This window comes from Schistocerca cancellata, chromosome 12 (assembly GCF_023864275.1).
Source record: "Schistocerca cancellata isolate TAMUIC-IGC-003103 chromosome 12, iqSchCanc2.1, whole genome shotgun sequence".
Lineage (NCBI taxonomy): Eukaryota > Metazoa > Arthropoda > Insecta > Orthoptera > Acrididae > Schistocerca > Schistocerca cancellata.
Genome location: NC_064637.1, coordinates 122,665,648 through 122,692,691, shown reverse-complemented (window position 1 = coordinate 122,692,691; position 27,044 = coordinate 122,665,648). Strand labels below are relative to the sequence as shown.

The 27,044-nt window shown below is 47.4% G+C and overlaps 1 protein-coding gene across 1 annotated transcript in view; it reads right to left on the bottom strand.

Moving 5' to 3' along the window:
- Positions 1–27,044, bottom strand: part of LOC126109392 (chaoptin) — a 331,789-nt gene that overhangs the window by 146,416 nt on the left and 158,329 nt on the right. The window contains exons 4-6 of the mRNA XM_049914419.1: positions 22,229–22,374; positions 18,856–19,188; positions 5,387–5,697 (exon numbers count right to left, since the gene is read on the bottom strand). Of these exons, the coding sequence (XP_049770376.1) occupies positions 5,387–5,697; positions 18,856–19,188; positions 22,229–22,374 (790 nt within the window). The remainder of the gene's footprint in view (positions 1–5,386; positions 5,698–18,855; positions 19,189–22,228; positions 22,375–27,044) is intronic.

The following is a 27,044-nucleotide window of genomic DNA, read 5'->3' as shown; positions in this document are numbered from 1 at the left end:
TATTGTCCACTAATAAGAGTCTGCACACTTCCGACGAGATAGTGTACATTAGCTACATGGTAGATCCCGTCACTGAGAACCAGTCAATGTTTTTTCTGCACATTTACAAGAATCGCCTTTTTGCATTCTCTACATTAATTTTGTTTATTTTAATTTTTTTTATGCACTTATCTGCCTCACACCTATGTAACAAGGAATCTTAAGTCATGTCCAGTAATATAAAGTGATATTTCGTTGTTACTGATGTGTTGGCAGAAGTGCCAACACCTTGTATTTACAGGAGGCCGGAATGCAAGCTAAGCTCACGCAGGATGGCGTGAGATCTGGAACAGGTCAATGTAATTTAATGTAGAAAATAAAGTACGGCGTTGAAGTAATACTTAACTTTATTCCATAATTGGAATACATCGGTGTGATGGTTCCTGCTTCATTAGATACATAGCAAAGGATAAATGGCGCCTTGCTAGGTCGTAGCAATTGACGTAGCTGAAGGCTATACTAACTATCGTCTCGGCAAATGAGAGGGTATTTGTCAGTGAACCATTGCTCGCTAAGTCGGCTATACAACTGGGGCGAGTGCTAGTACGTCTCTTTAGACCTGCCATGTGGCGGCGCTCGGTCTGCAATTACTGACAGTGGCGACACGCGGGTCCGACGTATACTACCGGACCGCGGCCGATTTAAAAGCTACCACCTAGCAAGTGTGGTGTCTGGCGGTGACACCACAGTTACTTTTTGTTTTTCTGATTTAAATCAGCGGACAAAAGTATTTTACACCGAAACGAAAAGGTGCTCACAACAAACATCTATACTCATGCTCATAAATTAAGGATAATTGCAGAATGTCGTGCCACACAACGTGGCACTACACAAAACTGGCGCTAATAGCATAGGCACATAGGGAACACACGCGACACCGAACTGTAAGTCCACGGTATTGGTGATAAGTTGAAAAAACCGTCCCGAAAAACATGTGCTACAAAACGCCACTGTTTCCTGCGCATGTACCCCGACGTCAATATGGGATATGATCACCATACACACGTACACAGGCCGCACAACGGTCTGGATCAGGTGGTCGAGCAGCTGCTGGTGTATAGCCTCCCATTCTTGCACCAGTGCCTGTCGGAGCTCCTGAAGTGTCGTAGGGGTTTGAAGACGTGCAGCGATACGTCGACAGGGAGCATCCCTGCCGTTCTCGATGGGATTTAGGTCTGAAGAACAGGCAGACCATTCCATTCGCCTGATATCTTCTGTTTCAAGGTACTCCTCCACGATGTCAGCTCGGTGGGGCCATGCGTTATCATCCATCAGGAGGAAGGTGGGACCCACTGCACCCCTGAAAAGGCGGACATACTGGTGCAACACCGGAACTGTTACAGTTCTTCTGTCAAAGACATGCAGGGGTGTATGTGCTCCAATCACAATCCCATCCCACAGCATCAAACCACGACCTCCATACAGGTCCCTTTCAAGGACATTAAGGGGATGGTACGTGGTTCCTGGCTCACGCCAGATGAAAACCCGGCGAGAATCACTTTTGTTCCAACTATACCTGGACTCGTCTGTGAACATAACCTGGGTTCACTGTTCCAATGACCATGTACTCTGTTCTTGACAGCAGGCTTTACGGGCTCTCCTGTGACCAAGGGTCAAAGGAATGCACCTTTCAGGTCTCCGGGCGAATAAACCATGTCCGTTCAGTCGTCTGTAGACTGCGTGGAGACAACTGTTCCAGTAGCTGCGGTAAGGTCCTGAGCAAGGCTTCCAGCAGTACTCCGTGGCCGTCTGCGGGCACTGATGGTGAGATATCGGTCTTCTTGTGGTGTTGTATACTGGGTACGTCCCGTACTGTGGCGCCTGGACACGTTTCCTGTCTGCTGGAATCGTTTCCATAATCTTGAGATCACACTTTGTGGCACGCGGAGGGCCCGTGCTACGACCTGTTGTGTTTGACCAGTCTCCAGTCGCCCTAGTATTCTACCTCTCATAACGTCATCAATATGTGTTCTTTGAGCCATTTTCAACACACAGTCCCCATTAGCACGTCTGAAAACGTCTGCACACTTACTCGCTGCACCGTACTCTGACATGCACCAACACACCTCTGCTTATGTGGACTGCTGCCAGCGCCACCGTGCGACGACCGCAGGTCAGATACACCGCATGGCCATACCCCAAGGTGATTTAAACCCGCAAACCGCCCACCAGAGCGTTTCTTCCACCATGTATCAGCATTATTCCTTAAATTATGAACATGAGTGTAATTCATCATTTGGAAACATTCCAGATATACTGTCAGCACTTTTTCAATATAAAATGTACTCTAAGATAAAAAAAACTAGAGACAACGAAGGAACTACCCGAATGGGACGAACATCGGTATATGTGATAGACATGTACAGACAAATCCATAATGTGTTGGTCCGTCTCTGGCCCTTATGCAAGCCGTTATTCAACTTGGCACTGATCGATAGAGTTGTTTGATGTATCGCTGAGCGACATCGTACCAAATCCTGTCCAATTGGGGTGTTAGATGTTCAAAACGCCGAGCTGGTTGTAGGGCCCTGCCCTTAATGCTCCAAATGTTCTCATTTGTGGGGAGACCCGGCACCTTGCCGGCCGAGGTGGGGTTTGGTAAAGACGAAGACGGGGAGTAGAAACTCTCGGGCGAACATTATCCTACCGAAATGTAAACCCAGAACGGGTTGCCATGATGAGCGAGAGAATGGCGCGTAGAATATCGTCGACGTAACGCCGCGCTGTAAGGGTGGTGAGATGACGACCGAAGGTGTCCTGCTATGAAAAGAAATGGCACCCCAGACCATCAATCCTGAACGTCGGTCTTTATGGCGGGCGACATTCGGTTCCTCTGTACGGACCTTGAATTCCTTAGTCATTGGCCTGAGAGAAATTCCGACAAGTGACTATGTGGCTGAAGTCCTGAAGCACTGAACGGCAGTCATACCCATGTCTCTGCCGATTAGGTCCAGTTGGAAGAGGGTGTACTGGAAGACGCTTTCTTACCGTGATGCTCTGTACTTTTGCCTCGACCTGGTTACGCACTGACCAGAGAATTTGCAACAAGAGAGTACAGGGCCACCTTCTGAGTTCCTGCTGCTGATTAGGTCCAGTTGTAACACCATAGCTTAGATATTACATACCTATTGTTGATTCATTTAGCTTTCTATTTTGTTCAACATCCCATCGTTGAACTTCTGTAATTAGTGTACGATTAATTCGATACTGTAATGAAGTATAATCTCTGTAATGATCTTTTGTCTTCCTCATATAATCTCTTTGGTTATCTTTAAAATTAAATAATATTATTTAAATAATTTTGTGTAGAACTACCAATAAATGCAAATGTTCTGTTTTATTTAAAATGTTTGTTTGCTGTTATGTAAACTGCTGACCTTCACTTATGGTTCTTAGTTATTTCATATGTAAAAGGTGTTGTGGTTCCCCTCGGGAATGGAACTGTGTAGCGTGCGCAAATTGTGGATGACCTAGGTATAAAAGTTGGAACCAATAGTCAGTCGGGGACGAGCTACCAAACTGTCAACTGCTCATGTAAAAGTTGTGTATTGTGTTGTTTCTGAGAGAGGCTTTTCCTGGCGCTTTCCAATGTCTCGGATGGATGGATAAAGAGCTGGAGCTATTCTGTCTATCATCGCCACCAAGAAATGACAGGAAGTTCGGCTTCCTCTCATGCCGGTGTTGGCTCTCCTGCCAACCCACAACATTATCTTTGACTAGTTTTCTCTCTGCTACTATGTGCAAGCTAGACCACGCCCACTTTCCTCGGTATTTAGGCCGCTCTCCGACGCCCGACTCGTCAGTCGGCAGGACTCAGCAGAACCGGCCATACCTCTGAGGATGTCCAACGTAGTATTGGACGAAACGTTAGGAATAGAAGAATTCCATGGACCACGGCCATATAACCCGGAAGAATTATCAATAACAGTACCATCCGGTCGTGAAAGCCTTCACTGTATGATTTAACAAGATAGTTTTATTTCACGACGTGCCTTCAACTTTAAGGTTACGGTATAGCAGTAGCGGACAGTAGTGTTACACAGTAGAGTCCTGCAACGCTCAGTGTTTGACCGGTCACGGCTCGCCTGTTGACGGGGTGACCGAGCAGCTCGTGTCCGGCCCCATACGACTCGGCTCGGTCACGTACTCGCCCCATGTCTGTTGTCCGGATTCCGGACACTCGGATAACCGAGCATGACCGGTCACCGCTGACGTCTCACCTCGCCACGCCACGGCTCGCTGCTCTGTACTGTACAAATCCAACGCCTCTCTCTCTCTCTCTCTCTCTCTTTCTTTTAATACAAAAGTAACGTTTCCAAGAACGGCTACGTTACACAGCTAAATTCACAGAGCACTTCCTTTTATAATATTTACTCCCGTCTTCCTAACGTCCGGGAATTTTGTTGTAAATAAAACATTGATCAGAAGAGACCAATCTGTGTTAATGTAATGAGATGTAAGCGTCCAATATTGCACCTGATTATGCGAATCAGTCCACATATCAACTATCGCAGCACATGTTTTATTAATAACTTCCGCAATAACAGAAGGCATGACACTGTTTCGTATTGCATCAGCTTGTTCTTTGACATGTCTGCTTATAGTAGAGGGATGTGGCATGACATCTGCCACGTTAACTTTTCCATAATGCGCACCTAGATGTATTAATTCTTGGCCTAGTTCTCTGAAACCTTCACCGCAAACAGCATTAAAAGGTCTCATATCTTTAGCACACATTGCAACACACTTTGCTGTAATACTATTTTTTATTACTGCCGGTATTCCTGAAGGAGCTGTATCTTTGTGAGGTTTCTTGCAACTGTGTTTCTTTAAAAGAGTGGTTCCCGATTGGAAACACAATAATGTGGAGCAGTTTATGCACGATACGTATCCAGTAGACGCACTGTTTTCGTCTACAACCACCAAAAATATGCTCCGTACTTGGCTTTTTAGACCTTCCCGTCTCTACAATGTGTAAACATTGATTTCAATCTTACGTCTTACTGCACTGGTTTCCTCGCACTGCATGACTGCAGAGAGAGAGAGAGAGAGAGAGAGAGACACCACAAATGAGAAGCCCGTACTGGCTGCAGACTCACATGGATAATGACACGTGTGATGTGTTTGAAGTAGCGTGCTACGTATTCGGTCACGGCTTTTATGCTCGGTCACTAGAACTAGTGCGGGCAGCCTATCCAGTTAGGGTGTGCTCGCCCCACCTCGTATTTTGTGCTCGCTTACTCGGTCATGCAGGACTCTATTACACAGTCAGTAGAGGGAGTGCTGTGGTTCTGGCTCGAACTCCTTACGTACTGAGCGGCGCGCGAGAGGGGGCTGCGGGGCTCACCTCCTGAGGTCCTGTATGGCGGTGATGCCCATGTCCCTGCCGGTGAGGTCGAGCCGGTAGAGCGAGTACTGGAAGCCGGTCAGCGTCTCGGCAGGTCGCACCTGCGAGATGCTGTTGTCGCGCAGGGACAGCGTGCGCAGGAAGTCGAACTCGTGGAACAGCTGCTGCGGCAGCTCGGTCAGGTTGTTGGCGGACAGGTCCAGCGCCTGGAGCGTCGCCTCCAGCCCGGAGAAGGCGCGCGCCGACAGCTCGCTGAGGCCGCAGTCGCGCAGGGACAGCTCGCGGATCTTGGCGTCGCGGAACGCGTCACCCTGCGGGCAGACACGCACCCACTCAGGCCGGGGACGTTCCTGTCGCAGTGGCTCCACCCTCTCAATGTTGGAGCGTACGACCACCTGAATGTAGCGCGAGGTCAAAACGTGTACCAAACGTCGACCTCACATTGAGAAAATACACTCCTGGAAATGGAAAAAAGAACACATGGACACCGGTGTGTCAGACCCACCATACTTGCTCCGGACACTGCGAGAGGGCTGTACAAGCAATGATCACACGCACGGCACAGCAGACACACCAGGAACCGCGGTGTTGGCCGTCGAATGGCGCTAGCTGCGCAGCATTTGTGCACCGCCGCCGTCAGTGTCAGCCAGTTTGCCGTGGCATACGGAGCTCCATCGCAGTCTTTAACACTGGTAGCATGCCGCGACAGCGTGGACGTGAACCGTATGTGCAGTTGACGGACTTTGAGCGAGGGCGTATAGTGGGCATGCGGGAGGCCGGGTGGACGTACCGCCGAATTGCTCAACACGTGGGGCGTGAGGTCTCCACAGTACATCGATGTTGTCGCCAGTGGTCGGCGGAAGGTGCACGTGCCCGTCGACCTGGGACCGGACCGCAGCGACGCACGGATGCACGCCGAGACCGTAGGATCCTACGCAGTGCCGTAGGGGACCGCACCGCCACTTCCCAGCAAATTAGGGACACTGTTGCTCCAGGAGTATCGGCGAGGACCATTCGCAACCGTCTCCATGAAGCTGGGCTACGGTCCCGCACACCGTTAGGCCGTCTTCCGCTCACGCCCCAACATCGTGCAGCCCGCCTCCAGTGGTGTCGCGACAGGCGTGAATGGAGGGACGAATGGAGACGTGTCATCTTCAGCGATGAGAGTCGCTTCTGCCTTGGTGCCAATGATGGTCGTACGCGTGTTTGGCGCTGTGCAGGTGAGCGCCACAATCAGGACAGGGCCAACACCCGGCATCATGGTGTGGGGAGCGATCTCCTACACTGGCCGTACACCACTGGTGATCGTCGAGGGGACACTGAATAGTGCACGGTACATCCAAACCGTCATCGAACCCATCGTTCTACCATTCCTAGACCGGCAAGGGAACTTGCTGTTCCAACAGGACAATGCACGTCCGCATGTATCCCGTGCCACCCATCGTGCTCTAGAAGGTGTAAGTCAACTACCCTGGCCAGCAAGATCTCCGGATCTGTCCCCCATTGAGCATGTTTGGGACTGGATGAAGCGTCGTCTCACGCGGTCTGCACGTCCAGCACGAACGCTGGTCCAACTGAGGCGCCAGGTGGAAATGGCATGGCAAGCTGTTCCACAGGACTACATCCAGCATCTCTCCATGGGAGAATAGCAGCCTGCATTGCTGCGAAAGGTGGGTATACACTGTACTAGTGCCGACATTGTGCATGCTCTGTTGCCTGTGTCTATGTGCCTGTGGTTCTGTCAGTGTGACCATGTGATGTATCTGACCCCAGGAATGTGTCAATAAAGTTTCCCCTTCCTGGGACAATGAATTCACGGTGTTCTTATTTCAATTTCCAGGAGTGTATTTCTGTGGATGCATTCTGTGGTGGTGGACCGTGACAGTGGGTCATCCGGAAAAGAAGAGGATCCAAATGTCTGAGATCAAGACTGGTGTTAAACAGGGAGATGGATTCTCACCATTGTTGTGCAATATAGCACTGGACCAAGTGATCAGGCAGTGGAGAGCAGCAAACGAGGAAATGGGAATACCAAAGACCCATGTGGAAGACAAAAAGGACAGCGGGGCTCAAGTGCACTGCCTAGCCTTTGCAGATGACAAAGCAATAGTAAGTGAGACGGAAGAAGACGCAAAGACACAACCCGACAACTTAACTAAGGTAGCCAGAAAGGTGGCACTGAGGATCGCCCAAGACAAAGACATTAAACATCACTGCAAACTGAGAAACACCGGAAGGCACTGTGCAAATGGTGGACAAATTTAAATACCCGGGAGAATTTATAACAGGAAGGTACAGGAGCAAGGAGGGAATAACAGAGAGGATACAGAAGATGAGGTCAGCCTTCCGCATGACGAGAGAGATAAACAATAAAATGAATATATCCACAGAGGCAAAGATAAGCCACTACAAGACAACAGTGAGGAATGCAGTATTATATGCAGCTGAGACGATAACACTAGGACGAAATGGGGCAGAGCAACTAGAGAAAGAAGAGAGGAAAATACTGAGAAAAATACTAGGTCCCAAAAGAGGTGGAGAGAAATGGATTCGAAGACCTAGGGAAGAATTGTACATGAGAACAATATCTGGGGAAATCAGGCTCAAAAGGGCAAGGTTTGCTGGGCATGTAGTTAGGATGAGTATGGACAGAATGACGAAGAGAGTGTGGGAATCAACAGGGAGGACAAGGGGAAAGACAGGAACGAAGTGGGTTGTTGAACTTCGGAAGGACTGGTTGGAATTGGGGATCAAGATCGAAGCAACGGAAAATTGGAGGAACAAATATACACCGACAAATATGCCGGAGATCAATGACAGAGAAGAATACAGGGAAAGATTAGAATGTCACCAGTGGAGCCGCCAGGATAAACGGAAACTGAAGGTCTCGGAAGAAGAGCAGGAAAGGAGAAGAGAAAGAATGAAGAGGTTCTGGGAGAAGAAGAGGAAAATTCAGTCCACGAAAGGGCTACCCGTGGTTCTACAGAGGCCGTAACGCAAGAAGAAGAAGAAGAAGAAGATATACAAGGATGTTGAGAATTAGGTGCTGCACCAGTCACTCACGAGGGGAGCACGGCAAGTGCCATAACCCGGTATCTCAGACTCTTTGCACAGTAAAAGAGGAGTCAAAATGAGTGAACACGTGTCCCGGCTTACCCGTAGATATGCGACCGTTTCTGTGAAGATTATGATCAAAGTTTCCAACGCACTTTGGATGCCTCTAAGTGCGCGGTATGCTCAGTCCAACTGCCGACGCAGTGGCTACTGCCGCGGACTCTCACTTTGGCGCTACGTGTCCTAAACCCGATTATTGTTTCTACTTTATTTACTTACTTATATATCTGTTCATTAATATACCCGTGTCTCTTGAAGGTTACTGGTTCAAATGGTTCAAATGGCTCTGAGCACTATGGGACTTAACATCTGTGGTCATCAGTCCCCTAGAACTTAGAACTACTTAAACCTAACTAACCTAAGGACATCACACACATCCACGCCCGAGGCAGGATTCGAACCTGCGACCGTAGTAGTCGCGCGGTTCCGGACTGAGCGCTTGAACCGCTAGACCACCGCGGCCGGCTTGAAGGTTACTACACGATTGTTTTCTTATCGAGTCAGGGGAAACAAATTACAACTGCTTTTCACAGTAAGTGTGTGAGGATACGGGCGAGTTGTGGCGCCCTGAAAATATTCTAAGTTCAGAGTTGGCGGCCACCGCTCGGCCCGTTTGGCAAGGCGCAGCTCGTTAGCAAGCGCGTGATACCGCACAACGACCGGACCACGTGGTCAACCGAGGCTGGGAATTCCTTGGTGACGTTGTGCGCTGGGAGGGCCAAAGATGGCGGACTTTGCGGGACCTTAATGGCAGACATTTCACAGTTCGTATAGAAATTAACTGTAGCCAGATGAATCATGATACCTCAAAGAGAAATCTGACTATATTTATATGTTTTGACGATGCATTATGGCCGTATCACTTTAGGACATGGTGTAAAAAAGGTACGTTATACCGTATTTTATCTGTACATTTCCCTGGTGTCTGACAGTATATTGTGATACGCATTGCTGTTTTAATTTAAAAGACACACTGCTCACTAGATGTATATATTTATATATTTTAGAGCTGAAGATGGTCATTACGGACTGAAACCGGTCATCGTCTAAACAATTCATTTGTGATCAGAGAGTGGAATAAAAAAGCATTTTACAGTATTGGATCACTGTACACGCGATTATGTCGCAGTTGGCGATACATTACTATTATTTGCACGACGATTCTGATTCTGTAATCAGATTTTCAATATCTTTATTAGTTAGTATCTCACGGTAAAGTATACAAGTAACACCCAGAAACGAATTTCCAAAATCTAAACGGTTCATCCGATTTTGTCGATCGCCGTGTCTTCAGAAAGCTATTAGTGTATACCTAAATTGGTATGAATTACAGGCATGTAATTCGAATAGGGAATTAGATTAGGAAATGAGACACTTAAAGTAGTAAAGGAGTTTTGCTATTTGGGGAGCAAAATAACTGATGATGGACGAAGTAGAGAAGATATAAAATGTAGACTGGCAATGGCAAGGAAAGCGTTTCTGAAGAAGAGAAATTTGTTAACATCGAGCACAGATTTAAGTGTCAGGAAGTCGTTTCCGAAAGTATTTGTATGGAGTGTAGCCATGTATGGAAGTGAAACATGGACGGTAACTAGTTTGGACGAGAAGAGAATAGAAGCTGTCGAAATGTGGTGCTACAGAAGAATGCTGAAGATTAGATGGGTACATCACATAACTAATGAGGAGGTATTGAATAGAATTGTGGAGAAGAGGAGTTTGTGGCACAACTTGACAAGAAGAAGGGACCGGTTGGTTGGACATGTTCTGAGGCATCAAGGGATCACAAATTTAGCATTGGAGGGCAGTATGGAGGATAAAAATCATAGAGGGAGACCAAGAGATGAATACACTAAGCAGATTCAGAAGGATGTAGGATGTAGTAAGTACTGGGAGATGAAGAAGCTTGTGCAGGATAGCGTAGCATGGAGAGCTGCATCAAACCAGTCTCAGGACTGAAGACCACAACAACAACTTGAATAGAACATGAGTTACTGGAGGTCAAAGTGGCCGATTACTACCGATCGCGTCAGACCATAAGTACTCCACGTTTACACGAAAAAACGGTAGCAGCATGCTTATAAATATATTTATTCATCCATGTTTTTATTTATATCCGATATATTCTGTTCATGAAGAAATTGGTTAAATATTTACTGTGTTATAGAAAGCACAGAGACATTAAGCTACTGGCCTACCTTTTGTTCTATTCCTTTGATATACGTTCATGTAATTTGTTTAGGTATCTAATAATGTGTGCTATAGCGTGTTTATGGTCCAGCCGTAGGAATATTTATATAATTCCAAGTTATTTCAATGTAAATCCAGTACTTCGAATGTGTTTCATTATGTCTGTGTGGGTGCGTTGGCATGGAGATATGGCGCGACCGCTCTAGCCAATCACAGCGCCCGTGAATGGGGAGACTGGATGGAAGGCAGTTCTGGCATTGTGGCAGTTCAGGGCGGTACGGCACGGGACACGGGAGTGTGAGTGCTGGGCACGGGCAGTACAGCGCGACGGACGCACAGTCGGCGGAAAGGCTTGGACAGTGGAGCAGGTTGCGCGTGGTCGCGGAGGATGGAAGTATTTCGGAGTGCCGACCTGCGCACTTGTGATATTTCCGTGGCTTCTACAGTGAAGAAGTAGAGTACGTTTAGAGGTGAATATCTCGCGCGCTGTGTTGTTGTTCATAACTCATTACGTGCTGTGGGAATCTATTGTTTCCCAGTTTCAACTTATATTTTATTTAATTGCTGGACCATCGACACCAATAAGTGTTTTGCAGAAATATGCCTCATTCTCAAAAGTACTTCTACTATCGTACGCATCAGTTAAAGTCGTTAAGATAATACCTGCAGATTTTATTTAACTACGAATAAAAGCTTTCTGAGGTGCTCTGTCCACTAACGTGCGTAATTTTTCTAGTTACCGTAGAGTTGACCTCTGAAAGCCCGGAGATAGTCACGAGTACTTCAGTATGTTGCAAAGAGCCACCGATTAGCGAGTCGTAAGAACTATAATACTGGGAGGTAGATGGGATGACTTTGTGACACTTGTGAGGAAATGAATGTTTTTCAATATTTCTGCGGAACCCAAGACATATCAGATATAACACTCCTCAGAACAAGCTGTTCCAGAAGCAGGACACACTTGTCTGTCCGCCACTACCTCGGACGTACGACTGGAAAAGGCCGCTTGGAGCAAGCACTTTGGACAGTTCTGTATTCTTCAAGCCGATATTACAGATTCTTGAGAAGAAACAAATACCATTACAGTTAATGGTTTTACTTTTGCATGGAGTCACAGTCATATAAAACTTTCTGAAAGATATAACCGCCATTTGACACTACAACGGTTTTTATACCACAATATGGATTTCGATTTTAGCCCATTTTCAAATGTTACAAATATCAAAAAATCATTAGACTTGAGTAGAACTCAAGTCATCGTCAAAACTTGTATCTTCAGTTATACAAACTGTGGTGTCACCGCCAGACACCACACTTGCTAGGTGGTAGCTTAAATCGGCCGCGGTCCATTAGTACGAGGGCAGTTCAATAAGTAATGCAACACATTTTTTTTCTCGGCCAATTTTGGTTGAAAAAACCGGAAATTTCTTGTGGAATATTTTCACACATTCCCGCTTCGTCTCGTGTAGTTTTATTGACTTTCGACAGGTGGCAGCGCTGTACGGAGCTGTTAAAATGGCGTCTGTAACGGATGTGCGTTGCAAACAACGGGCAGTGATCGAGTTTCTTTTGGCGGAAAACCAGGGCATCTCAGATATTCATAGGCGCTTGCAGAATGTCTACGGTGATCTGGCAGTGGACAAAAGCACGGTGAGTCGTTGGGCAAAGCGTGTGTCATCATCGCCGCAAGGTCATGCAAGACTGTCTGATCTCCCGCGTGCGGGCCGGCCGTGCACAGCTGTGACTCCTGCAATGGCGGAGCGTGCGAACACACTCGTTCGAGATGATCGACGGATCACCATCAAACAACTCAGTGCTCAACTTGACATCTCTGTTGGTAGTGCTGTCACAATTGTTCACCAGTTGGGATATTCAAAGGTTTGTTCCTGCTGGGTCCCTCGTTGTCTAACCGAACACCATAAAGAGCAAAGGAGAACCATCTTTGCGGAATTGCTTGCTCGTCATGTGGCTGAGGGTGACAATTTCTTGTCAAAGATTGTTACAGGCGATGAAACATGGGTTCATCACTTCGAACCTGAAACAAAACGGCAATCAATGGAGTGGCGCCACACCCACTCCCCTACCAAGAAAAAGTTTAAAGCCATACCCTCAGCCGGTAAAGTCATGGTTACAGTCTTCTGGGACGCTGAGGGGTTATTCTGTTCGATGTCCTTCCCCATGGTCAAACGATCAACTCTGAAGTGTATTGTGCTACTCTTCAGAAATTGAAGAAACGACTTCAGCGTGTTCGTAGGCACAAAAATCTGAACGAACTTCTCCTTCTTCATGACAACGCGAGACCTCACACAAGTCTTCGCACCCGAGAGAAGCTCACAAAACTTCAGTGGACTGTTCTTCCTCATGCACCCTACAGCCCCGATCTCGCACCGTCGGATTTCCATATGTTTGACCCAATGAAGGACGCAATCCGTGGGAGGCACTACGCGGATGATGAAGAAGTTATTGATGCAGTACGACGTTGGCTCCGACATCGACCAGTGGAATGGTACCGCGCGGGCATACAGGCCCTCATTTCAAGGTGGCGTAAGGCCGTAGCATTGAATGGAGATTACGTTGAAAAATAGTGTTGTGTAGCTAAAAGATTGGGGAATAACCTGGTGTATTTCAATGCTGAATAAAACAACCCCTGTTTCAGAAAAAAAATGTGTTGCATTACTTATTGAACTGCCCTCGTACAAGTCGGACCCGCGTGTCGCCACTGTCAGTACTTGCAGACGTAGCGCCACCACATGGCAGGTCTAGAAAGACGGACTAGCACTCGCCCCAGTTGTACGACGACTTTGCTAGCGACTACACTGACGAAGCCTTGCTCTCATTTGCCGAGAGACAGTTAGAATAGCCTTAAGCTAAGTCCATGGCTACGACCTAGCAAGGCACCATTAGCCTTACATAGCAATTGATAATTATCGTCCAAAGCATGTCTCAACAAGAACGATGTATACCACAAGGATAATAAAGTTAAGTAAACCGACATTACGTTCTTTTCTTATTAACATTCATTGAGCGTCCTGTTTCAGACTTTACGATATTCTGGGTGAGCTTATAGCGTGCCTATTCGGCCCCCTCAAAATAACACTGTGTCGGCCCCTCTGTCGACACATCACAAACCAATTTTCTCGGAATGAATGCGAGCACATTTGTGTAATATGCTAAATTAGCATGACCCAGTTGATATGGTTGTGCAAAAATAGATGACCAAATCAAAGGTCTTAAATTTTATCACAGTGTGCTGTGATTTGGTCACTTACTTTTCCACAACCACATCAACTGAGTCATGTTAACTGCCAGTAAATGAGCATATTACACAAATGCCATCGCATTTATTTAGACAAAATTGAATTATACAACCGAAGGTACATGTTTGACGATGACTTGTGTTCTACTCAAGTCTAATGGTTTATAATACTTGTAACACTTGATAATGGCCTAAGGACAAAATACAGATTGTGAAATAAAACCTACTGTACAGTCAAATGGCAATTATACCTTTGAGAAACTATTTCAGGTACCTGCAATATGCTAGCGAACAAAAACCGAAATTTTGTAAGTAATTAAAACCAACGTCCCTGGATGGACCCTGCGTCTCTCATGATCGAAATAGCTGTTGTACAATGAACTAGAAGTTTGTTTCCTGAAACTGCGGTTGTGTGTTGTAGTTTTCATCTTAATCTATGTCTGTGGAAACAAGTTCAGTGTTGAGGCCGTGTTGCCGCCGTAAGTAAAATGAAGAACTACACTTTCATATAAGAAGGTGTTCGGCCCTATCAAGTTTTCCCCTGGAAATCTTGGATACTGACTCGCTATGTACTCAGGTGAGCACGCCTAAAAGCAAAACGTTTCAGGTCTTCTATGACTATTTTGTGCCTTAGTGGCTCTAGAAATATGTGGGATTACAGTGGAAGCCACCATCGCACTAACAACGTCGCTGAAGGCTGGAACCCATGGGTAAATACATTAACGTCAGAAGATCATCCAAATGTTTACTTATTAGTGAACAAAAAAATCTTTGAGAAGATGCAGGGTACCACGACCACAAGTTTGACAGATTAATTTTAAATTTTGGTGCTGAAAGATGTCAGTAATGAAGCCTGGTGAGACTATTGATTTAAAAAGATTCCAAATTGCTGGCAACTTCAAATCATTTCTTACTTGGGAGGCTTACGCACAGAAATTACAGTGAAGAAGAAAACGTCACAACAATAGTAAGTTACGTAAATAATGAAGAGAACTTTAATGCACGTCATACTCGTTAGAAATCTCGTAAGTGATGCTTAATGGTGTATGAAGAGGGATTACGTCCTCCTGGAAAGTCGACTAAGGGTCTCTTGCGATCTGTAAAATATTCGCTACCGAAGACCGTGGCTTTTCTAGGGAATCATCGCGGCATTCGCCTAGACTGTTTCTTAGAATTAAAATCTCGGTGAATACTGTAACGGAACATATTAAAGGCTTTACTGTACCGAAGTATGCGATACCCTCCAAATTCAACTAGTTTAACGAGTTTTTATGATTATAGAAAAGTTATTGTGTATGTTAACAATGATTACATAACATGTCTGCATAAACAGTCAACCCATTAAATTATACTGAGTAACTGACCCACACAAAAGTTTATATCACTTGATCACTGATACAGCAAATGTCTAAGTTCATCTTAAATAATTAATATGAAGTACGAAAAATAGTGGCCAACTTAGGTATTTTGGATCTCCTTAAATAAAATTCACCCAGTGAAACCTATTTGTTCATTAGGAGCGGTTTCACTCAGTATTCACGAAATCAATCCTATTTTAGACGAAAACCAATGTAATTCTTAATAATTCATGTTATTTACTTATTTATGCAAATTAGAGAAGTCAATTGACAAACTTCTAAGAAACGGCCTTTTTGTAACAAAGAATTATTCTGTCATTATTCTGTCATTTTAATAACATGTTAAATTATGTCACTCGATGCAAATTAATAACTTTTCTGCACAAATTATGATAACAGATGTACATGTGACTTATAAACTATATCTCTTTTTAGTAGTTCTTTGACAATGTTATAAATACGAGCAGCAAGAAGGGTCGAGAGGCAGTCGGAATGTCACTTTGGTAAAGTGTGTTTGTGTGTTATTGTTTGAGGTGGATAAACAATGCAAAGAACACGTAAAGGAAATACTACTTTATGTTGTGTCATGGTCTTTGGTGGACAGTGGAATTAAGATGGCCACCAGAGTAATAAATATTTGAAGTTTACATATTTGTTGGTTTCGCTCGTTCTTTATCAACAAAAGCACATAAAAAACACGGGACCTCATCTTTTTACCCCTAGACAACCAGATTTAGAGCCAGCATCAGCATCGAGACACAGCATCGATCCAGCAAGCCATTCATTCCAGCACAAATTAAGAGAATAATGATTATGCTGCCTCTGCACGGTCGAAATACCGCAGCTCTTCAAAAAATTCCTCGGTGAGCAGTTGCATATACGGAAATTTTTAATACATTTTGTGCTTAACTCACTGGTTATGGAAGAGGAAACTGCTTCTTACAGCAAAATGAGGCAACATGCCACGTATCTAAGATATCCCTAGAATGAGTCCATGATATCTTCACTGAAGAACGAATTGTCACGAAACGTTTAAGGCCACCACGTTCGCCGGATCTAGCAGTATGTGATTTTTTACTGTGGGGACACTTGAAGAGTAACGTCTATGTGGCAGATCCAACACAATACAGGAACTGATACACAACATCAGCTGTGAAGTTGCCGTCATCGATATCTGAACTTTACACCGGGTGTATCTGAATATGCTTAGACGTGCACAGCTGTGTATTGCAGGGAATCACTTTCTACACCTTCCATAAACGTACTTTTCACTGTGTTTTTTATTAGAAGTAAATTATAATTAAGTCCATTTCAGCTCCTAGTTTCCATAATTTCACTGCTTTTACTTTATACTTACACGGGCTACTTTTATCTGTGAACCCCTGTATTTCGTTATTGTAGAAATATTTGAAATCAGATACTCATCTGAATTAAAAAATCACAATCCACGTACTTGAAATACCTTACTTACGAGAATTAATTGAAACTTTACTGCTCAGTTTCTCAAAATAACCAACTAGTCTCTTGCCATTGTTTTCAGACGAAAACTGCACATGTTCAACATCATTTTATCCATGCTGGCAGTTTTTGAACCTTTCGACGAATATTAAAATTGACTGACGTTTCCTAGCACGCTGTGCTACACCGCTAGACAGGAAACAAATTCTTAGTGTTCAAAATGTTTGGTATCATTTTTGGGAACAGCGTACTTGTAATCTACACTCCTGGAAATTGAAATAAGAACACCGTGAATTCATTGTCCCAGGAAGGGGAAACTTTATTGACACATTCCTGGGGTCAGATACATCACATGATCACACTGACAGAACCACAGGCACATAGACACAGGCAACAGAGCATGCACAATGTCGGCACTAGTACAGTGTATATCCACCTTTCGCAGCAATGCAGGCTGCTATTCTCCCATGGAGACGATCGTAGAGATGCTGGATGTAGTCCTGTGGAACGGCTTGCCATGCCATTTCCACCTGGCGCCTCAGTTGGACCAGCGTTCGTGCTGGACGTGCAGACCGCGTGAGACGACGCTTCATCCAGTCCCAAACATGCTCAATGGGGGACAGATCCGGAGATCTTGCTGGCCAGGGTAGTTGACTTACACCTTCTAGAGCACGTTGGGTGGCACGGGATACATGCGAACGTGCATTGTCCTGTTGGAACAGCAAGTTCCCTTGCCGGTCCAGGAATGGTAGAACGATGGGTTCGATGACGGTTTGGATGTACTGTGCACTATTCAGTGTCCCCTCGACGATCACCAGTGGTGTACGGCCAGTGTAGGAGATCGCTCCCCACACCATGATGCCGGGTGTTGGCCCTGTGTGCCTCGGTCGTATGCAGTCCTGATTGTGGCGCTCACCTGCACGGCGCCAAACACGCATACGACCATCATTGGCACCAAGGCAGAAGCGACTCTCATCGCTGAAGACGACACGTCTCCATTCGTCCCTCCATTCACGCCTGTCGCGACACCACTGGAGGCGGGCTGCACGATGTTGGGGCGTGAGCGGAAGACGGCCTAACGGTGTGCGGGACCGTAGCCCAGCTTCATGGAGACGGTTGCGAATGGTCCTCGCCGATACCCCAGGAGCAACAGTGTCCCTAATTTGCTGGGAAGTGGCGGTGCGGTCCCCTACGGCACTGCGTAGGATCCTACGGTCTTGGCGTGCATCCGTGCGTCGCTGCGGTCCGGTCCCAGGTCGACGGGCACGTGCACCTTCCGCCGACCACTGGCGACAACATCGATGTACTGTGGAGACCTCACGCCCCACGTGTTGAGCAATTCGGCGGTACGTCCACCCGGCCTCCCGCATGCCCACTATACGCCCTCGCTCAAATTCCGTCAACTGCACATACGGTTCACGTCCACGCTGTCGCGGCATGCTACCAGTGTTAAAGACTGCGATGAAGCTCCGTATGCCACGGCAAACTGGCTGACACTGACGGCGGCGGTGCACAAATGCTGCGCCGCTAGCGCCATTCGACGGCCAACACCGCGGTTCCTGGTGTGTCCGCTGTGCCGTGCGTGTGATCATTGCTTGTACAGCCCTCTCGCAGTGTCCGGAGCAAGTATGGTGGGTCTGACACACCGGTGTCAATGTGTTCTTTTTTCCATTTCCAGGAGTGTATATAAAACCTGTGGAAAATACAGTCTAGATCGAGATTGGTATTTTATTAAAATGATGGATTTCCGCATAGACTTCGACTATCTTCAGACAGCACCATCAGCTGAAGTTTTCGATACGATCAACTGACTGTTCTACGCATCGTCAACTTCAGCTGATGGTGACACCTGAAGATCACCTACGCCTAGGCCGAAACCGATACTTATAGTAAAATACCCATCGCGATCTAGACTGTTTTTTCGCTGATTTTATTCAAATTCTTTGTGTGCCTGTGTACCGCATGCAAATATCCGCTTAGCCCAGCAAGAAGCAGAAGCGCAGAAGCGACTCTGCACAGTTGTTCCGACCACAGACGGAATGTCGTAACTGCAGAGCAAGTTGCCTCGTAGGTCTCGGTCCGCCGGCAGTGCTCACCTGCACGAGGACGAGAGGGTTGCCGTCGAGGAAGGTCCTGTTGAGGACGTCGAAGTGCTGGAAGGCGCCTGGAGGCAGGTACTGGATCTGGTTGCGCTCGAGGCGCAGCGTGTCCAGCGACATGAGCGAGCCGCGGGCCTCGTCCGGCTCGGAGGTGGCGCTGTGCAGCCCGGCGATGCGGTTCGCCGACAGGTCGAGCGTCCTCAGGAGGCGCAGCGGCGCCAGCTGGCGGTACGGCACCGACGACAGCTGGTTGTCCGCCAGCTGCAGCCGAGACAGCCGCGGCGGGCCGTCGCGGAACAGCGCCACGTCCAGCTCCGACAGGTGGTTGCCCTGCGGACACCGGGTCGGCCGTCGCATTGCGCGTGCCACTGTGCGCGAAACAACAACTTTTTATACACTCTAAGGCAAAAACAAAAATGACCCAGAATTGGTAGATGTAGATGTCATGAACATGGACAAACAAATGATTACAATTTCAGAGAAATGGGGTGATTTGTGTCAAGAAAAAGAGCTTCACAAGCCGAGCAAGCCAACAATGCGCTGGTTCACCTCTGGCCCATATGCAAGCATTTATACAGTTTGCCATTGGTTGCTGGAGTTGAGCGACAGATCGTCAGGTTCCAGAGGGCTGTAGAGCTCTGCCCTATATGCTCCAAACGCTCTCAGTTGGGGAAAGATCTGGCGACCCTGCACGCCAAGGCAGAGCTTGGCAAGCACGAAGAAAATCAACAGAAACCCTCGCCTTATGCGGCCTGTGAAATGTAATCCTAGGATGGCTTGCTATGAAGGGCAACAAAACGTAGAATACCGTCGACGTACCACTGAGCTCTAAGGGTGCTGCGGATGAAAACCAAAGTGGTCTTGACATGGAACTCCAGAGTATCAGTTGTTGGGCCGTATGGCGGATGGCAGTTAGCCTGCAGTCCCCCCACTGTCCAGGGCATCTCCAGACGTGTCCTCGCTGGTCATAGTGATTCAGTTCGAAGAGGGACTCATCACTGAAGTCAATGACATTTCAGGCCTAAGATGTGTCTCGAGATGCCCCAGAGGGCGGTGGGATGCTAACCTGTGCATTGACGCAGATACGGCACAACAACCAGGAGTACTGTTCTGGCAGGCCATTTCTTTTCACAGCAGGACTTCTTTGGGTGTCATCCTTACAACACAGCGGTGCGATGGTGATATTCTACGCCCTGTCTTGTTGCCCTTCATGGCAAGCCATCCTGGGCTAACGTTTCAGCAAGATGATGTCCGCCCACGCACGGCGACAGTTTCTAATGCTTGTCTTCGTCCTTCCAAACCCTACCTGGGCCAGCAATGTCGCTGGATCGCTCCCCAACTGAAGACGTACGGAACATTTTCTGCACAGCCCTCCAACCATCGCGGCATTATCGTGATCTAATGTGCCAATTGGACAGAATTTGGATCGATATCCAACAGAAGGACATCCAACAACTCTATCAACCAATGTCAAGCCGAGTAACTGTTTGCATAAGGGCCTCAGGTGAACCATTGCGTTATTGAGCTCAACTTATGCAATTCTTTCTCTTGAATAACTGATCCAATTTTTCTGTAATTGTAATCATTTGTTTGTCTGGACAGGTAATCCAACCGATACATCAAACCGACCGATTTTCGTAGTATTCGGATACTTTCTTCTTGGTGTGTCTATTTTTTGTCTTAGAGTGTATGTTTAGCGTCAGACTGGCCCAGTTAGTCCGTGGTGTGTCAACTGTGGACACATGCGTCCTGCAGTAATCATGGAATATTAAATAAAGATCGAAGAGTTGATTTCCCTAGAATGAGATTATCACTCTGCAGCGGAGTGTGTGCTGATATGAAACTTCCTGGCTGATTAAAACTGTGTACCGGACCGAGACTCGAACTCGGGACCTATGCCTTTCGCAGGCAAGTGCTCTACCAACTGAGCTACCCAAGCACGACTCACGCCCCACTCCCACACAGCTTTGCTTCTGCCTGTACCTCGTCTCCTACCCTCCAAACTTTCCAGAAGCTCTCCTGTGAACCTGCATAGGTTCCGAGTTCGAGTCTCGGTCCGGCACACAGTTTTAATCTGCCAGGAAGTTTCAGTTGATTTCCCTGTACATCGCTGATACCTGTAGACTGGAGGAAAATGGTGATGGGAAGACCTGTGTACAGGGTACGTCAATTGTCAGTTGTGAACAGCCTCACGATGTTGTAATCGCGGAGTAGTGGAGTGTCTCAATCCAACAAGTGGTATCTCTGGACGATGGAAGTCAGCTGTCAGCCTGTGTGTCACTGACAGTGAAACAGGAATGTCTGATGTTATCTCAATTTTCTCATATTGAGAACTTATGAGCAACCTATAGCGACCCAAAAGTCCTGTGGGAATGCACGCATTCACAGACTAATGCAGGTAGAGAGGTAAACATCGAGCACATGCCTGAAACGACACGGGGCTCTATTGCAACCGAAAACGAGAGCAAATACTGGTCAACAGGTGGCGATAGGCAGCAACAAGTCAGTGACGTAACATAAAATGGGCTGTAGTGGAAGAGGGAGTGAGATCATCCCTAGTCTGGCTGATAAACACCTGCTGGGAGGAACGACTTTTGTGCAGGATGGCGCTCCACCCCGTACTGCTACACGTGTGGAACACCCGCTGCGAACATCGTTTGGTGAGGATCGCGTGCTGGGCCGCCACTTCCGCCATGGTTGGCCTCCCAGGTCCCCAGGCCTCAATCCGTGTCATTACTGGTTATGGGGTTACCTGAAGTCGTAAGTCTACCGCGATCGTCCGACCTCATTAGCGATGCTAAAAGACAACATCCGACGGCAGGTTGCTCAGCCAAGTCCAGTGGCAGACACTGCAAGAGAGGTTCTGTGCATCACGGTGTAGTCTACTGTTAAACTTCCGAGAGCGTACGCTCCTAGCAGATTCAACTAATATACTGCTTCCCCCTACGTATGTCTCGCGAAAAGACTGTGAAGATAAAACTAAAGAGATTTGAGCACACGCGGTGACTTACCAGCGATCGTTCTTCTCGCGATCCATATGTTTTAGATGTGCAGATTGTCCAAAAGAAAATCACAGACAAGGTTTAGGGACAGGTTTCTTCTACCTAAACAAGAAAGAAATGTGTACTAAACGTGGGGTCTAAAATGCGTACTTTGAGAGCTATGAGAGCTTGTTCATGTTCGCCACACTGAAACACGTCTCTTCCACCGAACAAGTGGTCATAGTTCATGAGGTCTGCACGTCAGAGGCATGTTCCTACGGCTTGTCTGTACTTTTTTTGGCGACGCCTCCTGGATGCAGACTGTGTGTCGCTGCCAGTAGTGCGTCGATGTGGCAGACGGGGCTGCGGCACTGAGCGGCGCGACATACCTGCAGGTCCAGCGCCTCCAGCAGCTGCAGGTTGGAGAAGGCGGCCGGCGGCAGCGAGGTGAGTGAGTTGTCAGCCAGGTCCAGCGTCTGCAGGGACTCTTCCAGGCCGCGCCACGCCTCCTGGTTCACCTCAGAGATGTCGTTACCTGCGACACGCCGAGCCACGAGTCATACCACCGTGTTTAAACTGACCGAATGCAATAAAACCGATCTGGGATCATATGAAATGAACGATTCCAAAATTGAAGACTCAAACCCCAGAAATCTACTGCCATACAGGTAGCTATACGAAAATATACACTACTGGCCATTAAAATTGCTAAAAAATGGTTCAAATGGCTCTGAGCACTATGGGACTCAACTGCTGTGGTCATAAGTCCCCTAGAACTTAGAACTACTTAAACCTAACTAACCTAAGGACAGCACACAACACCCAGCCATCACGAGGCAGAGAAAATCCCTGACCCCGCCGGGAATCGAACCCGGGAACCCGGGCGTGGGAAGCGAGAACGCTTTAAAATTGCTACACCAAGAAGAAATGCAGATGATCAACTGGTATTCATCGGTAAAATATATCATACTAGAACTGACATTTGATTACATTTTCACGCAATTTGGGTGCATAGACCCTGAGAAATCAGTATCCAGAACAACCACCTCTGGCCGTAATAACGGCCTCGATACGCCTGGGCATTGAGTCAAACACAGCTTGGATGGCGTGTACAGGTACAGCTGCCCATACAGCTTCAACACGATACCACAGTTCATCAAAAGTAGTGACTGGCGTATTGTGACGAGCCAGTTCCTCGGCCACCATTGACCAGATGTTTTCAGTTGGTGAGAGATCTGGAGAATGTACTGGCCAAGGCACTAGTCGAACATTTTCTGTATGCAGAAAGGCCCGTACAGGACCTGCAACATCCTGCTGAAATGTAGGGTTTCGCAGGGATCGAATGAAGGGTAGAGCCACGGGTCGTAACACTGTTCAAAGTGCCGGCAATGCGAACAAGAGGTGACCGAGACGTGTAACCAATGGCACCCCATACCATCACGTCGGGTAATACGCCAGTACGGCGATGACGAATACACGCTTCCAATGTGCGTTCACCGCCATGTTGCCAAAGACGGATGCGACCATCATGATGCTGTAAACAGAACCTGGATTCATCCGAAAAAATGACGTTTTGCCATTCGTGCACCCAGGTTCGTCGTTGAGTACACCATCGTAGCTGCTCCTGTCTGTGATGCAGCGTCAAGGGTAACCGTGGCCATGGTCTCCGAGCTGACAGTCCATGCTGCTGCAAACGTCGTCGAACTGTTGGTGCACAAGGTTGTTGTCTTGCAAACGTCCCCATCTGTTGATTCAGGTATCGAGACGTGACTGCACGATTTGTTACAGCCATGCGGATAAGATGCCTGTCATCTCGACTGCTAGTGATACGAGGCTGTTGGGATCCAGCACGGCGTTCTGTATTACCCTCCGGAACCCACCGATTCCATATTCTGCTAACAGTCATTGAATCTCGACAAACGCGAGCAGCAATGTCGCGATACGATAAACCGCAATCGTGATAGGTTACAATCCGACCTTTATCAAAGTCGGAATCGTGATGGTACGCATTTCTCCTCCTTACACGAGGCATCACATCAACTTTTCACGAGGCAACGCCGGTCAACAGTGTATGAGAAATCGGTTGGAAACTTTCCTCATATCAGCACGTTGTAGGTTCGCCACCGGCGCCAACCTTGTGTAAATCCTCTGGAAAGCTAATCATTTGCATATCACAGCATCTTCTTCCTGTCGGTTAAATTTCGCGTCTGTAGCACGTCATCTTCGTGGCGTAGCAATTTTAATGGCCAGTAGTGTATAGACGTCAGCATATATACTGAAGAGCCACAGATACTGGTACACCTGCCTAATATCGCGTAGGGCCCCCACGAGCATGCAGAATTGCCACAACACCACTTGGTACGGACTCGACTAGTGTTTGAAGTTGTGCTGGAGGGAACTGCAGGCAGAGCTGTCCACAGATCCGCAAGAGTATGACGGGGTGGTGGTCTCTTCTGAAAATCACTTGGCAAGGCGTCCCAGATATGCTCAATAATGTTCATGTCTTGGGAGATTGGTGGCCGTTGGAAGAGTTTAAACTCAGTAGATTGTTGCTGGAGCCAGTCTACAGCAATTCTGGACGTGTACGGTGTCGCATTGTCCTGATGGAATTGCCCAAGTCCGTTCGAATGCACAATGGACATGAATGGATGCAGGTGATGAGATAAGTACGTGTCATCCGTCACAGTCGTATCTTGACGTATCAGTGGTCCCATATCACTCCAACTGCACACGACCCACACCATTACCGAGCCTCCACCAGCTTGAACAATCCCTTGATGACATGGAGGGTCTATGGATTCATGAGGTTGCAACCATACCCGTACACGTCCACCCGCTAGATACAATCTGAAACAAGACTCGTCCGACAGGCATCATGTTTCCAGTCATCAACAGTCCAGTGTCGGTGTTGACGGGCCCAGGCGAGGCGTAAAGCTTTGCGTTGCGCAGTCAACAGGACTAAACGAGTGGGGCTTCGGCTCCGAAAGCCCATATCGATGACGTTTCGTTGAATGGTTCGCATGCTGACATTTGTTGATGGTCCATCACTGAAATCTGCAGGAGTTTGCGGAAGGATTGCGCTTCCGTCACGTTGAACGATTATCTTCGGTCGTTGTTGGTCCTGTTTTTGCTGGATCTTTTTCCAGCCGCAGCAGTGTCGGAGATCTGATGTTTTACCGGATTCCTGATATTCACGGCATACTCGTGAAATGCTCGTGCGGGAAAATCCTCACGTCATTGCTACCTCGGAGATGCTGTCTCCCATCGTTCGTGCGCCAACTGTAACACCACGTTGAAACTCACTTAAATCTTGATAACCTCTCATTGTAGCAGCAGTAACTGATCTAACGACTGTTCCAGACACTTGTTGTCTCATATAGGCGTTACCGACCGCAGCGCCGTATTCTGCCTGTTTACATATCTCTGTATCAGAATACGCATGCCTATACCGATTTCTTTGGTGATTCAGTGTATTTATTCGCTAACCATCTGATGCAATCATCACTACACTTCAGTTCTGCAATTACCAGTCAGTTAACACGATGTCTTGTTCGTAGAGCTATTTTACGAGAACGTTTCCAGTTCTTTTGTATTAATATCCACTACTGTCATACTTTGCAATCTTAAAAGTATTTAAAGCCTCTTCAAGTCACATATTCTCTTTATGCTGTTGTCCTTCTCTACCTGATCCACTGCGATGGACATGAAACATACAGTTGTTTACTTGTTTGCAACAATATAAATATATGCTAGCTTACTATGTCGACGACAATACACTACAAATGAGAGAGCTCTAATGACTCCATTCATTGCGCTCACGACAGCACTTAGTATATAATTAGCTGACTTGTCATTGGTTACCATATCTACCACAGCCACCAATAAGTCTGCTCAATGCCACTACTTTGACGTATCTAGTGATGTTCAAAATATACTCAAGATAATATGACTCAAACATACAGGGTGTACATGAAGTTCGGGAACACTTTCAATTATTTATTGCACAAGAACCAAACATTTTTCAGGTATCATACATATGCCATTTTGAAGAGAAACGCTGAAAGTTTTTTCTTTTTCGTGTATACTGCCAAAGCGTAGTTTGGAAATTGGCCGATAGTCAGCGCTAGTCGCGAACATGACGAGTTTAGGTGTGGAGCGAGCTTTCTGTGTGTTGGAGTTCGAAAAAACAAGCGTTCTACAGCTGTTCAACGGTTGTTTAGAACGAAGTACGCTAAGAAGCGACCAACAAGGAAGGCCATTTACCACAGGCACAACAAATTCCCCAAATGTATTTATTTATTTATTTATTTATTTATATACACTCCTGGAAATGGAAAAAAGAACACATTGACACCGGTGTGTCAGACCCACCATACTTGCTCCGGACACTGCGAGAGGGCTGTACAAGCAATGATCACACGCACGGCACAGCGGACACACCAGGAACCGCGGTGTTGGCCGTCGAATGGCGCTAGCTGCGCAGCATTTGTGCACCGCCGCCGTCAGTGTCAGCCAGTTTGCCGTGGCATACGGAGCTCCATCGCAGTCTTTAACACTGGTAGCATGCCGCGACAGCGTGGACGTGAACCGTATGTGCAGTTGACGGACTTTGAGTGAGGGCGTATAGTGGGCATGCGGGAGGCCGGGTGGACGTACCGCCGAATTGCTCAACACGTGGAGCGTGAGGTCTCCACAGTACATCGATGTTGAACCGTATGTGCAGTTGACGGACTTTGAGTGAGGGCATATAGTGGGCATGCGGGAGGCCGGGTGGACGTACCGCCGAATTGCTCAACACGTGGAGCGTGAGGTCTCCACAGTACATCGATGTTGTCGCCAGTGGTCGGCGGAAGGTGCACGTGCCCGTCGACCTGGGACCGGACCGCAGCGACGCACGGATGCACGCCAAGACCGTAGGATCCTACGCAGTGCCGTAGGGGACCGCACCGCCACTTCCCAGCAAATTAGGGACACTGTTGCTCCTGGGGTATCGGCGAGGACCATTCGCAACCGTCTCCATGAAGCTGGGCTACGGTCCCGCACACCGTTAGGCCGTCTTCCGCTCACGCCCCAACATCGTGCAGCCCGCCTCCAGTGGTGTCGCGACAGGCGTGAATGGAGGGACGTATGGAGACGTGTCGTCTTCAGCGATGAGAGTCGCTTCTGCCTTGGTGCCAATGATGGTCGTATGCGTGTTTGGCGCCG